The sequence below is a fragment of the Labrus mixtus genome, chromosome 14 (genome assembly GCF_963584025.1).
Source record: "Labrus mixtus chromosome 14, fLabMix1.1, whole genome shotgun sequence".
In the NCBI taxonomy this organism is placed as follows: Eukaryota; Metazoa; Chordata; class Actinopteri; order Labriformes; family Labridae; genus Labrus; species Labrus mixtus.
The window spans coordinates 6,900,140-6,915,345 of NC_083625.1; the positions used below are offsets into that span (position 1 = coordinate 6,900,140).

General features: G+C 39.5%; 1 protein-coding gene across 6 annotated transcripts in view; it reads right to left on the bottom strand.

Moving 5' to 3' along the window:
- Positions 1 to 2,405: 2,405 nt before the first annotated feature.
- ltbp3 (latent transforming growth factor beta binding protein 3) overlaps positions 2,406 to 15,206 on the bottom strand; it is a 38,323-nt gene continuing 25,522 nt past the window's right edge. For 3 of the 6 annotated variants that reach the window (XM_061054713.1, XM_061054714.1, XM_061054712.1), the window contains 18 exons: positions 14,793 to 14,921; positions 13,362 to 13,493; positions 13,137 to 13,265; positions 12,845 to 12,964; positions 11,222 to 11,344; positions 10,951 to 11,073; positions 10,400 to 10,519; positions 9,829 to 9,957; positions 9,368 to 9,538; positions 9,092 to 9,172; positions 8,679 to 8,807; positions 8,441 to 8,578; positions 8,190 to 8,330; positions 6,574 to 6,702; positions 4,677 to 4,838; positions 4,485 to 4,574; positions 3,560 to 3,688; positions 2,406 to 3,438 (listed from right to left, as the gene is read on the bottom strand). In XM_061054713.1, coding sequence (XP_060910696.1) covers positions 3,287 to 3,438; positions 3,560 to 3,688; positions 4,485 to 4,574; positions 4,677 to 4,838; positions 6,574 to 6,702; positions 8,190 to 8,330; positions 8,441 to 8,578; positions 8,679 to 8,807; positions 9,092 to 9,172; positions 9,368 to 9,538; positions 9,829 to 9,957; positions 10,400 to 10,519; positions 10,951 to 11,073; positions 11,222 to 11,344; positions 12,845 to 12,964; positions 13,137 to 13,265; positions 13,362 to 13,493; positions 14,793 to 14,921 — 2,327 coding nt within the window. In that variant the 3' untranslated portion in view covers positions 2,406 to 3,286. The remainder of the gene's footprint in view (positions 3,439 to 3,559; positions 3,689 to 4,484; positions 4,575 to 4,676; positions 4,839 to 6,573; positions 6,703 to 8,189; positions 8,331 to 8,440; positions 8,579 to 8,678; positions 8,808 to 9,091; positions 9,173 to 9,367; positions 9,539 to 9,828; positions 9,958 to 10,399; positions 10,520 to 10,950; positions 11,074 to 11,221; positions 11,345 to 12,844; positions 12,965 to 13,136; positions 13,266 to 13,361; positions 13,494 to 14,792; positions 14,922 to 15,206) is intronic. The other 3 variants (XM_061054717.1, XM_061054715.1, XM_061054716.1) reach the window with 2 other exon arrangements.

Below are 15,206 nucleotides of genomic sequence, written 5' to 3' on the forward strand. Positions count from 1 at the left end.
ACATTTCAGAAGACTACAAAACAGGTGTCATAGGTCATAGAAACTCACCCACAGTATGTTCAAAACATGGTGCTAGGGAAAGAATAAAGTGCTGCACAACATTTTTTATTATTTTATGTTGGAATCAAACTATTTATTATTGGTGTTAAGCAAGCCAGGGCAAATTAAGATATGTTAACATTAGAGCCAATGATATGATATGAAACAATGCAATGGGATGTGGTGCAGTGCGGTGCGGTGTGGTAGGAATAACTTTTTTGTCCCCCTTGGGAAACTTCAGCTGTCTTCACAGTAGTACTAATCAATGAAAAATAAAGATAAAAAAAGATAATAATTATACTTAACTTAAACTTTTTGCCTGATGAAGGGATAGTACCGAAACAAGTACCGAAACAAGTTTTCAAGTTAGACAGTGTGTGGGAGTTTATCTTGAAGTCTTTGATGGACACATTGCTCTCCTACACACCTGACTTGTGAAGTGGATGTGCAAAGGTTTTTCCCCTTTGCAGAACTGAAGGAATCTTTTAGAAGATATGCATAGTATTCCACCAAATGAACCTTAGACTAAGAAGCCTTATAATGATTATTTTTCAGAACAATATAGATGCAAAATAGTGCAATAATGCAAAAAAAGGACCATTTGTTCTTAACCCTATAGACAAAAACACAATTGAGACAGTTGTGAAAGCTGATGTCCAAAACTTATTTAAATAATCATGGTTATTTTTTCTTGAACAAAAGTTACCACAGCATTTTGCATGTGATCTGTTAAAGCAGAAAACCCCAAGAGGCCTTTGTATTTAATTTATGAAGAATATATCTACATACAGTATGTCTGCTTGATAGATTTGAAGAAGAAAAAAATGTATAGGCTACATTTTCTTTTTTGCAGGAGTGATGGGATACTTGTTTCACACACCAGACATGATGACAGCTAAGACCCATAGAACAGAAAGATGGAAAGCGTATTTAGGACTAAACATGTAGCTCCCTCTAGTGGAAGATAAGGAAGAGTGCCATTTGATGCTGACTTTGACATGCAAAATCTCTGCATGTCAAAGTGTAGGGTTCAATAAGTAAATAGACCACATATTTATGTGAGAAAATAATTGTTTTGTTTAGAGAATTAGTTTATTTATGGCACTGATGGTTAAATAAAGCATTTTGATGACTAGACGGTTTTGCTCTGTTTTGTAAATGTTGGACTGATGGTAGAAGAAGAGGACACAAACATTAAGAAATGTTTACATTGAATTTAGAATATTTTATTTTATGAAAGGTTATTGAGTTTTTTCCTGATATTGTGGATATAGAGATAATGTCTCATTTGTTTTATTCCTAGGCTGACATATTTTCACTGACAGTTTGAGTCTTATTGCAGCTGCACCAGCATGTCAACCACCTCAAATTAGGACTTCACTTGATGTAAACATTTAATGTGGTGTATGAAATTGAATGTATATGAGGTATTATGAACTTTTACTGACTGTGTTGGTCATCCTGAAAGAGGGTTCTTCTCTGCTTTGGCTGAAACAGGATCAGGGACACAAACATACAGCTGGCCTCAACGGCATCAACATCACCATGTGGGTGACCAACTTCAATCTATCCCAATTATTCTACCTAAGAAAACAAGCAATGTGTGACATCTAGTAAACAGTAGATGTCCACAAGATAGAGCTGTTTTACAGGCAGCTGTTGAGTTACACGTCCTCATTCACCATCACCCAATCACCAACTTCCCTCAAAGTTTGCAAACCCACAGTGAAGCATGAAATCCTCCTTTATACAAATAATTATCATACTGTTTTGGTTTGGTATCTTGGGTGCTTTCTGGTTCGATCAAGTCAAATGAAAACTACGCCCTGAGTTTCAACATAGAAACAATATGATTGATTCCTGACGTTCACACAATTTATTGGCGGGCTTTAAAAAAGGGTTACATCAACCATTTGGAAGCAATCCTGTTGCAAAAACATCTCTGTGAATGTGCAGCGCAGAAAAGACAACACATTCTCTCTTATTTTGATACTCTAGACCTGCCCTGTTTTCAGTGATCATGCTGCAAAATCTGTTTTAAAATAGTCCTGCAGCACTGAAGCATGTATGCTGGAGCACTCTTTCTCAGCAACACAAACGGGCTCTCAGACTAGCAACCGAAAGTTTAACGTTAAATCAAATTATAAATGTTATACAGACTAAAACCAAATCAGTAATGTTCCAGCTATGTGCTGTGTTTAGCTGCTTAGAAGATGTGATTAAAGGAAAGCTGAGTCAGCTACAGGAGAACCTCTCTACACTACTTACACTGACTCTTAAACTGACCAATGTGTCCACTTCTTGTTGATATATTGTTTTCATAAAGCGAAACATAAATCCCCCAACCACAAGAAAACAAATCCACACGTGGTTAACATCATTTTTTTAATTAAAATTCTTCTTGTTCAAAACATCTTTGGTTTTTTCAACATACTTGATGCAGCATTCATGACAACAGATGTCAAACTTTGTTGGGTTTTTTTTTTCCAGAAAAGGCTAAATTGAGCAACTATTTCTGCCATTCTCTTTGTTAAGTGCATGACTTCTTTTTCTAGCTTACAGTCCACTTAGTCGCACATGTCAAATTATACAAAAACTTCAGGTTTGTCATTTTCTTTACATCAACAAATAAACAGGGATAGTACAAGGACCATTCTTACAGAAGCCGAGGATCCGTCGAACAAACTGTACAATAACAACAGAAGAACATTGTGTTGTAAGAAAATATGCTTCAGATGACGTCGGTTAAAGAGCAAACATGGAAGAGAGGGGAATGTAAAGGGGAATACCGACTTCTCACGGCGTTATGCAAAATGTTGAATGGGCTGAAGAAGACATCCAGAATACCAGGCAGATCTTTGGATCTGAAATTCCATTTCAAAATAAAACATCGATGCAACAGGGAGATCAAATAAAACAAATAATAACACAAAGAAGCACAATTTAAAGTTAACAAAAACGGTTTAAAAAAACAACAATAATTACAAAAATGTTTAACAAACATCTGAACTGTAATGGTTATTTCTGTCATCGTAAAATGGCGAGCGAAAGAGGAGCTGACGGTGATATGTTTTGTACATTTTATATCAGCCCGTGCTATGATTTGGCTGCTGATTAGAACTCCTTTTTTTTTTAGGAGTTCATACACACAGTCTCCTGTTCGTACTATGAACAAGAACTGCATGTACAGGCGTGTTTGAGTCTGTCTTGTACTGTGGAGAGGGATAGACTGAAAGACACACAGAGGTTACCGGGTCCTACGACGGACACATATGTTCGGCCTGCGTGTGGCCACAAAGCCGTGTTTGCAGAAGCACTTGTACGATCCGGCGGTGTTCACACAGCGAGCGTTCTTACACGGACTCACCCGAGCTCCGGGTTCTGCACACTCGTCAATGTCTACGAAAACAACAAAGAGAAGGACTCAGAAATTCATTCAAGATGTAAAATACATTCATGTGTAGTTGTCCGCGCTGACGCCTTATTTAAAAATAAAAAGTTTGCTTTTGAAAATACACACCTATACAGCGGGTGCGGGAGTGGTCCAATCTGAAGCCTGTGTTACATTCACACATGGTGCCAAGGTAGGAGCGGACGCAGCGACCGTTGGCACAGCTGCATTCGTCTGAATCCTCCTCTGAACTGTCGCCTTTGACAGACAACACGAGGGAGTCAGAAGAAAACAGGAAATGGTTAGGCTGCAAGTAGATGAGTGTGTCAAAACACGGTGACAGAGATGGCATGATGGGTTTTTTAAAAAGTGTTTTCATGTAATTTAATCATAAATCCTTCAGTACGGATAGACAAACAATATGACAAACACACAAGTAAGGTGCACTGAAGAACATTCACGTTCACAACCAGACACTATATAATTATGCTAAGCTTGGACAGGGCAATACAACAAAACATTTCTGAATGCAAGGGAGATTAAAAGGAAACAGAACCCCTTAAAATATATGTACATTTATAAAATAAACAAAAAGATTCACATCAAATTTGACATCAACAGATTTAAAGCACTCTCTAAACGCCTTAAAGAACTCCTTATTTTCTCAGAGAGTACTTTCACAAATCGTCAGCATGCGTTTTTCTCAAAGCAAGAGTGTGTAAAAAAAAAACTCAAGTCTGCTCTGTACGCTCCATTATGAACAGATTATCAAAACCTGGCTGTAGTATGTGTCGCTTGTAGAAAACAAAAGATCATCTTTTTCTTATCCGTATTGCTCCGTTTAAGAATTTGCAGGAAAAACTCAAAGGATACATAGTTTAGAGCATACTGTCAACTTTATACGGGTAACAAAAGACATTTAGAATGAGTGGATGATTGGGCAGACACATAGACAAGATAGTGTAAATATATTTAACAGGGTGGGTTATATTTACTGTCTCATGATCCATTTCTATTGAAGTAGTTTAAAAAGGGTACATGGTGTTGGTTTTACCTGGGTTGTAGTTGGCAAAAGCTGCAAGGAAATCCTGCTCCCCATCAGACTCAGTCTCCAGATGCATCTCACACAGACGACTGAACATCTCTGAGCACAGGGAGTAAATATCCTTTCAGCTCAGAAAGCAAATCGAACATGGCAGCCCAGAGTCAAAGCTTGGGTTAAGTCAGTTTTCCTCGGCTGTCTTACCTGAGTTTCTGGGCGGACACGTGTTACACTCAGGTCCCCAGCCTCGACCGTAGTGACAGCAGCACTCTGAGTAGGTCACCACGATGCCGTTCCTGGGCTCGCTGCAGATCAGACCTTCGTCGACCTGCAGGAAGCACACGTCTTTGTGGGCTGCGGTGCGATCTGGATAAGAATGGAGGTAATCAAAAAATAATTATTAAAGATACATGAAGAATTTAGACACTGCCAGATTTGCAAAAAAAGATTCCTTAGAATGGTGCAGCAATCCAGTGTTAAAAAATACAAGAAGCCACATTCAGCCAGTTCTGAGCTCTGAGATTAGTACAAGGCTGTGGTGTGTGAGCAGTTAGAAAATGTGCACATACAACAAACTTTAAATATAGTTACTGTCGAAGGTGTATTTTGTACGGAAGCCCTAACAGATCATGATTCAATACAGATTATTTACTTATTTTTCATGTGAAAACCTTAAACGTCTGGTTGTTTTCTCAAAATCTGGATTTATTCATCTCGTAATGTTGGGATTATGAAACTGTTTAAAAAAAAATAATAATAATCAAAATATGATGTACGGTATTTTTTTACGATCTAGAAAAAAACCAACAGGCAGGTAGCTGTGATAGGCCAAACCAAGACATGATCACACTAATGAGGTCAGAAAGCCTATTTCTATGATGGTTTTGTGTTTTTGAAACTCTAGGGATACAAGATCAACAAATCAAGATCTCAAGAAACAACCGACATTTACTCGCTATCACGTTAAACAGAGTAAATAAAGTGTGTGTATACATGTCCGCTTTAGGCAGTTTTCATTGTTCGTCACAGCTGACATTCACTTATGATGGATGTATGAATCATGGTAAAATATCTCAATATTAAATGTATAGGTCAGTAAAGCCACATGAACATGCCTCAGAAGAAAATATTGATCAAATTTTTTTTTGAATTTCATCGATCGATTAATTTTGAAAATGTGCTCAAATGAAACTGTCTGTCTTATTTCTATTTGATTTAATGGTGGAGAGTTACAGAAGTCAGAGGACTATCAAAGTGCTATGTATCAGACAAACTGTGTCAACAATCCACCTCATTGTAAAGTTGATTTCTGATGTTGGTCATGAACTCTCCCACAGTAACATTAAGGCTTGTCAATTTGCTTACCTACTGTAAGTGACTCATACAGCATTATAAATAGCCCAGAGATCCTACTATAGTATATATTGCTCATGCATTATAATGATGAAGTCTTTTCAAATGGAAACTTGTAGCTTTAATAGATTTTTTTGCATGCTTATAGTTGGAATTATTTACTGATACATATGTAAGAAGAGTCTGTGTTTGTAGTTTCTGTTTGGATGGTTAATGAATTTCCATAGTTACTCAAAGTGTTGAAGCTTTGATGATGAGATTCTAATGTAAAGACTGGCCTATAGGACATTATGAATCATATATCAAACATGCAAAGTTAACACGAGTGAGCTCAGGACATCTCCAACATCTTTTTACATCTTTTCCTTTTTCTATCAGATCCAATCAATATTTTCAACTATAAGAACACAGACAAAAGAGACACAATTAGTTTGTAAAAGGAGACATGCAGAGGAATCATTTTCTCTCATACTGAACATACTCTGATATTGCTTTGTGTGCATGAATGCTTCTCATCAGCATTTTTTTTTTTTTTCAATATCAGCACAAATTGGTTTCCCTCCAGTAGTGCAAAACTGTCTCCTTTATGTGGGTGAGAAGTAAACTGGTATTACATAAGGCCTGTACAGGCCAGATGGGACACCAATCGGGAAGATTGAAACAGAAACCTGAGCGGCAGATGTCGACGTAAGCCAAAACTCATTTTGATCAGTCATGCTCAGCTTAGCTGACTCTGATTTTTACCCACCGTCATAGACGCACTGTTTCAGCGCTGCACTGAAGGTGAGGGGAGGGTCACAAAAACAGTGAAAGGAGCCGGGCGTGTTCTCACACCTCCCATTCTTACAGTACGAGGGGTCCTGGCACTCATTCACATCTGCAAAGGGCACCACAGACACTGGTTACAGTATGAACATCTGCTTGGAGCCAGCTCTTACTCTGTAGGCGATGGACACAATAAAAAAAAGATACCTGTGCTACATCATTAAATCATACAAACATAATCCTTAATATCCTTTATTCTTTTTTTCAATGCAGAGATTTTTTAATGATTTGGATAATAATAAGTAAAGAGCTATTGTGTCCATCTCCCTGAATGTCCTGCTTGCTTTCTCTTTTCCTTTGCACCATAACTGTTGTACGCAGGATGCTGATCATGAAATAAATGAGCTTTGGTCATGCATCAAACTGCAGTTGGTCTCTAGTAAACATGCAAACAAACTGCAATATCTGTAAAAGCACAACAGATTAACACAGAAAACTTGGACCCAGTAACAGTACAGCTGAGGAGTCTTGTATCTGCCCAGATGTTTGCTGTCAGTCTACAAAAAAAACAATACTAACATGCAGGTCAGTGTGTTTGTAGTAGAGGCCAATCTTTTAATTTATTATCTTTATTAGGCTTGAATAAAACCAAATAAGGAGTGAAAATAAAAAATAATGAGGGTCTGGTTAACATTTATGAGTCATGTTAAAAATAATCTACAAATTTTTTAAACAACAGATGTTTGGTTATTCAGGCTGTTAAAGATCAAGCAACATTCACATCCACACAGTCCCTGGAACATTTGACCCAATTTAAACGTTTTTATTTGACTTAATAACATCAAGCTTTTAACTCATTTTGAAAAAAAAAAAAAAAGATGAATGTGATCAGCATCAGTACAGAATACTTTGTCAAGGTGTGTCCTGCAAAGCCAAACCCATCTAAGCAACCTCCTTTACCTGCGACTGATGCTGGGTGCTAAAGTAAACAGTGATAAACACAAGGACATTACTATCTGCAACCAACACCATTGACATCCACGGTCACAAAACCAGAACTTTCGGGACCTATTCTCAGATGTGTCTATAAAAACGAGCCAACAACCCCATCCATACCTGATGGGAGTCCAGAGGCCACCATGAACATGTTGGCCCTGATAGCAAGTAAGCGAAAACATCTCCCATGCAGAGTTTATTCTAGGGAGCAGGAGTCTTCCACGTTTACTTTTGAAATGTGTCCTTTGTGCTCAATAGCCCCCATCAGTGCAAATCATTATTTCAAAGATAAAACTGGATTCAGGTTCATGGAAAACTAAAAAAAGAACAGCTTTTTTTCCAAAGTAAGGATTGTTGCTAAAGAAGCATTCATTCAAGCAGCTCTTACAGAAGCAGTTACAAAGGCAAGTACTTATAAGAATCTGTTCTACTTTAGACTTTAACATTAACACCGAGGCAGAGTTTACTGCTCAACTCAAGATCCAAAAGACGTACCAAAGCAATATGTCATGACAGAGGGTATTTTGGCTTCACTTATTTACAACGGGAGGAGGTGGAGACACGTTGTCCATCTTTATATACAGTCAAAATGTCTGTACTCACCAGCCTGCTCCTCAGGAGTCACACAGCTGTTGCGATCAGTAGCCAGGGTCCAAGGCAGAGAGCAGATGCAGTAGTACGACCCTGGAGTGTCCACACAGTGGCCGTTCTTACAGTTTTCAGGGTCCTCACACTCGTTCACATCTGTGGAACAGAAACACCCCTCGCTGATCAAGATCATCTCCTCCAGTATCAGAAAAAAGCATATACTAAGCTGCTAAGATGACCGGGAGAAGATCCTTTTTTTTACTCACCTGCTATTGTTGTCATCACACACTTCTTCTTGTTGGTGTCTGGAGACCAGGGGCGGTTACAGTTGCAGTAGAAGGAGCCTTCGGTGTTCACGCACTGACCGTTGGTACACATGGACTCATCGTGGCATTCGTTTACGTCTGAGGGAGAACAGGCAGACACAAACAACCAGAGTTATCCGTCACAAAGTTATTAAAAAACAAAGCTCAAGGTTTTAATAGTCTGTTTCTGAGCACTTACCAATGCACTCGAGAAGGTTGTTGTCATAGTAGAAGCCTTGTTGACAGTAGCACTCATAGCCCGGCAGCGTGTTCTCACAGCGACCCTTCTTGCAGATTTCATCAGCAAACAAAGCACACTCATCGATATCTGTAAAAAAAGAAGGTGAAAATATCTTCAAAGATAATAAAAAACAAGAAAAATTACAATGTGGAATGGATTTTTAGAAGTGAGGAGGGGTATACCGATCACACAAGTGACTACAGCTGTACACATGACAGGAACTACAGAATATTTTGACAACATTTAAGATAAGTTAATTCACTTACGTGCCATTTTATGTTAAATGCAACACAACATTTTAGTACATTTGGATGAATATATTATCACTCAGTCGCTCAGATGTATGTCAATATAGCGAGTGATATATCTACCATGGTAGGCAGGCAGGCTGTACATGAGTCCTTCATCGTAGTAGAGACCTTGACCGTTTGGACACAGGTAGTGGAACTCGGCTGTGAGGAGAAGACCATGCAGAGATCAGAGACTGAATCTTTGTGAACTGTTGTGTCTTCATAAAACAAACCAAAAACTGAACACTCTGAACGTCACAATCCTTCAATACCTGCTGCGCATGAACAAAGCTTCATGACTCAGTTTATTGTGAATCCACTAGAACTACTACAGAGTGCACTCTTCTGTGAATGTACCTGAGTGGGAGACAGGACAGGGGTAGATCTCACAGTGATCTCCCCATCCCACTCCGATGGAGCAGCAGCACTCCTGCTTGGTGACGTTGGTGGCGAGGACGCTGTCACAGAACACGGTGTCGTCCAGGTTCAGGTAGCACTCCTTCTTCTCATCAATCTGCACATGAACCGCTGCTCCAGCGGAAAAAAGAGTGGCTGTTAGGACACACAAGTTCTGGAGCAAAACAGGAATGAGTGAACTAGACCCTCGAATAGATGTGCCAAGCTGGCACTTCTTTTCTTTTCTGGGCTTTAAATTGATGATAATTGTCTGGCTTACAGATTCGCCCGGTTTGGGGTTTGGTTTTGAAGTTTGATGTTTTGGTTTTGGGACATGCAGGGATCAAATGTGCAGGCCTGGGTAAAGCTCTGGGATAAAAATCGTCTCAAAAGTAAAGCAGAAGGAATTAGAGCAGGCTTACCCTCGCAGCTGTGTTTGTCCTCCGAGAGGACATAACCGTGATTGCAGACACACAAGTAAGAGCCCGGTCTGTTCTCACAAGATCCGTAGGGCTGGCAGAGACTTCTGTCTGTGGCACACTCGTCTATGTCTGAAAGGGGAATCACACATGATGCCGCTTTAAGTACATATTTATAGCATAACAACATCTCGGATGAAAACAAATAGATCATTTTTTCAAGCAGCTTTCTTGTTTTTGTTGTTGAGAAAAGTCATTGATATAACAATTTAGATCATCTTAAATATCAGCAAATGTGCTATCAATAGCATGTACACTAATTTTGAACTAAAATCCCACAATGCTTGTTCGTGGTGATGTGTAAATAACATTTTTTTTGTGATTATGCAAAAAATGATGATTCACAAAAGTACCAAACCCAATTTAACAGTCAAATGTAAACTAGATGTAAAAAAAAAAAAGGCTGTTTTGGACATGTGCAGTAGCTACTAGTTACTTCTTGCACTGGTAAGAAAAAAAAGGGAAAGCATCTTGTTTTCTCATTCAAACAGCATCATGAGTTGAAGAGACTGACCTTGGCACCTCCGGCCTCCGACTAACGTGTAGCCTTTCTGGCACTCGCAGTGGTATGAGCCCATGCTGTTGATACAGCGGCCGCGCTGACAGTTTGATGGCCTCTCGCACTCATTTATATCTGAAGGGAAGGAAATAAAAACAATGTTGAAATGTGAAGCTTGTGGTGAGCACTTTCCACAGTAACTAATGACCTGACAGTTGCACTGTAGTTGGAAAGTCTGATGCAAATTTGGCTATGTGACAATAACACTTTTTTTCATTTAATCTGTTTTTTTTACCAGGAAAATATTCCTGTTGAGATACAAGATCTCTTTTTCAAGAGAGTCCTCGTCAAGACAGCAGCATAAAGGTTTAAGACAGAGAACAAGGGCAGACAATAAACAAATAAAACAGTCAATAAATCAAGTGTTTAAGCAGAGAAACATGTACATACAGTCGTCAAATGATCCTTTATCCTGTCTTTTTTGGGGGGTTTCAAGTGATATGTCATTGCATATTGGTTGCATGTGAATAATGTTTAAAGAAAAAGGGTGGTTGAATAATTCATGCCTTCACAGTGGCTGCCTTCCTGTGTGCGCTGGTATCCTGGGTAGCACTGACACTGGAAGGAGCCCTCTGTATTGAGGCAGTGACCGTAAGCACACAGTCTGTGGTCCTCACACTCGTCAATGTCTGTTTGGAGAGAGACAGAAAATCTCACAATCTGGAAACATTTGTAAAATATGAATCAGTCAGATTTTCTCATTACATCTCCAGTACCTTGAAATAGCTCCACCATAGTACGTTAGTTCAAGCCTGTCATGCAGAGGTTGTGACTTACCGCTGCAGCCTTTGCTGTCTGAGTTTGGGAGGAAGCCCTCGTTACACAGGCAGCGGTAAGTACCAGAGAGGTTCTCACAGCGGCCGTTAGGACAGATGCCGGGCTTGTGACACTCATTAATGTCTGATGAAAAAGAGAGGAGAATGAGAAGATGATTCAATTGTATTCATATATGAAGGCAAGTGGAAAATAAAGAAGTTGCATTGCACTTTAAATGTCTGATGAAAAATATTTATTTCCAAATGTTTACGACTTTAAAGAAGTAGGAAAAAAGATTCTGTACTATTGGGGGCGCTGGTAGCCTAGTGGTTACTGCGCCTGCCCCATGTTCAGAGGCTGCAGTCCTCAAAAGCGGTTCAAAGTTCAAATCCAACCTGTGGCTTCTTCCCCCCCCCCCCCCCCCCCCCCCCCGTGATTTCTGACTCTATTCACTGTCCTGTCTCTCCAATGAAGGCCTTTCTTTTTTTGCTTCCTTGCACTCACCAACCTGCTCTTCAGGAGACACAGCTCTTGCTTTAAAAAAAAAAAAAAGTGGTTCTCATCTGGAGGAAAATATGAAAGCTCTGAATCTTTTTTAGAACAGGCAGGAGCTGTGAACTGAAGCCTCCTGTGGCCAAACTGAGGACTACAACAGCAACTTCAAAAACAGGTGAAAACTGGTTTTTGCACCTGTTTTTGAAGATTTAAAAAAAAGTATTGTTTATTTGCAAAAAGGATGTTTGTAGGAGGTTGTAGTCTTCTATTTAGTCTTTTGCTGAGTTCAACTGAACAGTATTTATATGTCTTAAAATCCCCATGAAATAAAGCATAACAAAATCCCGGTTTGAATCCAGCGTTACCGTGTTAACTGAACTATCTGACACATATATTTCAATAAATCAGTACAAATGTATTTTCTCTTCCTGTGAAACCTTTCAAATATCTGATGACTCGTCCTGCACTCAGGGGCCTTTACTCATTTTTTGACCAACAAAACAGTTTTGTTGAAGATAACGATTCACTTAATCGTAATCTCAACGTTATGCCCCGCCTTCTATCTTGCGATTGGTTCTTCCCCGTTTCAGTTGGAAATACGTCACGACACGGCAGAAAGATACTCTCGAAGTTCAGGTTCATGTTGACTTTAAATAATGGGCCGTAACAGGAACTGATTCAATTCTTTATTAGCTTTATGGCACAGATTCATATATTGAAATGATGTGGTTTATATATGTTGTAATGGGATTTGCTTCATTGCAGTGCTAATACATCATGTGAGGTCTATCTGTCACTATATGATATGGTGCAGTGGTGCACATATAATCACTGAAAATGTATTTTTAAACTGGTGCACCGATAGGCTAACGGTTATGATGCATGCCCCATGTATGGAGCAAATCTGACCCCCTCTCTCTCCTCCTAACACTTCCTGTCTCTCTTCAGCTTTCCTGTCTAATAAAACAAAACTCGCCCAAAAATATAACTTTAAAAATGTCTTCTTCAACAACTTATTTATTACAAAAAAAAATCACAACCTTTTCTCGTTCTCGAGGTGGACAAATCATATTTGAAAGATGTATTTTTATAATTGTCTTGACATATCTTTTTTAATCAGTGTGATGTTGTTGTCATGGTTACACTCACCATAGCAGATGCCAGAATGAGCTTCGTGACCAGGCAGACAAGGAACGCACTCGTATGAGCCGGGTGTGTTCTCGCACTGCTCATTGGGACAGGTTTCGGGATTCAAACACTCATTTATGTCTGGAATGAGTGAGAAGAAGTGTCACAGACCTGAATTTTCCATTTGTACAAATATTTAGGAACCCCAACACAAACCACAGACTGAAGTAACACCATAGTGGGACAGGGATACTAAATGTTGAGTCAGCAGAAAGTCTGAGAACTAATGTCATAATGATCACTGTCTTTGTACCTTCACAGGCTGGGTGACGGTGTGACTTGCTCTTAAAGCCGCTGTGACATTCACATTTATAAGACCCGGGGAGGTTCAAACACTGGCCTCCGAGACCGCAGATGTCCGGCTTAGAGCACTCGTTCACATCTGCAGAACAGAGAGGACAGAGCCAATGCAGGACCTGATATGTTTTTTTGGGGAGAAAAAAACACTTTAATATAGAGATCGCGCAACCCAACTTACCTACGCACTTGAGTCTGCCATGCTGCACCATGTGTTTATAGCCCTGACGACAGTGGCATTTGTAACCTCCATCTGTGTTGATGCAATGTCCTCTGCCGTGACCGCATGGCTCTGACTCACATTCATTATTATCTGGACAGCAGGAGACAGGAGTGGAAAAGCACATATGATGAAAAACCTGTGGAATATTCCAGAAAGACAAAAAAAAAGCCTTTCCAGGTCATAACCAAGCAGAAATACTTTAATGATGCTGACACCCCTTAACTTACCAACTCATCTGAAAAACTACGCAGAAAATTAAAACACCTCTTACAAGTTACTTATAATGTCTGTGTTCATTTCTCAAATAACATATAACAGCTTCAGTGATGAGAAAAAGTAAAACCCCTTTCACACATGCACTAAACTACTTAAAATGTCCTGAAGATCTCCTGAATGTTTTGAGGTCGGGCTGCTCGATGAGCCAATCTGTGAATCCAGCAGGTCATATTCAATATTGATATTCAAATTCAAGTGTGTGGGGTGATGTTTATATCATTTGACCGGCGCACGATATGGGGCTGCTTCATACTATTTTCTATGTTCTTTGCCACTTCCTGTATTCCTTGATACTGTTGATGTGTCAAATTACACAAAAACCTCATAGTGCCACCCCCCTCTGCTGCTGCATCCCCCATCATGGGTATATATTCAATATTACTCTGTGACTGCGGGAATCCACTTTAAGTCATGCCTTGCCTCCCAAGAACCCACCCTCCCCTCTCCCTTTGAGTTGGTAGAGAAAATCATCGCCGTGATGAACATGTGTGAAAGGGCAACCCAGGAAAATGTCCTGAAATTTTCCAGAAATTTGTGCACGTTTAAATGTGGCTTTAGACATCAATAGACATGGAGAGAATGTTTTTTTTTTTTTAAATCACCTAACAAGTTAAAATTCTCACAGAAAAATGTAGCAGCTTTTGGCAGTATTAGCAGAAATGTCAATTACTGATGAAAATAACTTATCAATTGTGCTAAAAATTATTTGCCATCATCTCTGTAGTTGTACTTTTACTTGACATTTAAAGGTGACGACACAACAAGTATGACAAGGAGAGAGAAAACAGTTTTTCTATACTTCTGTCTTCTTCTCTTCATATCTCATTATCTATTTTTAATGCAGATAACTACAAACATTTTTAAACTATTTTTTAAATGAAGTGCCTATGTATTACAGAGTACACAGGATAATAGGTACTGGGTCTGAGTTTTTGCAGCACACAGACGGGCTGCAAGCAGCAGGTGAATCAGAGGTGAGCAAGTTTCCTGGAACCGGAGTGACTTGTGTTTGCCAGGGCGACGCGTCATGCATAAGAAACTTCAGGAGAAATTTCTTCCCACCATCCGTCACTGTTCCATTCATGCACTCTCTTCTCTACCATGGTCTCCTACCCTCACAGATGTTCCTCTGCGGGTTGAGACGGTAGCCGGGGTGACAGTGACAGATGTGGCCGTTCAGGCTGTTCTCACACTCTCCATGACCACAGATGTTCCTGCTTTGCTTGCATTCATCTGTCGCTGCTTCAAGGAGGGAAAAAGAGAGTGGACAAGCTTCATAGACTGTATATATACATGCACATATATACAATAGATTTATAGATGTATGAACATAGATGTTTATTAATACTAATGTTTAACATACATGTATGCATGGGGCTGAAATATGGAAGCCCTGAAGGCGAGCAAGAAAGAATATTCTGGGGATGCATTTTTTCATAGTCTGATCAAAATGGTTTTCTCTTCTGTGTTTATGAATAAAGAACTCACCAGAAAAGGTTTTTGCCATTTTTCTATCTTCCACCCCCG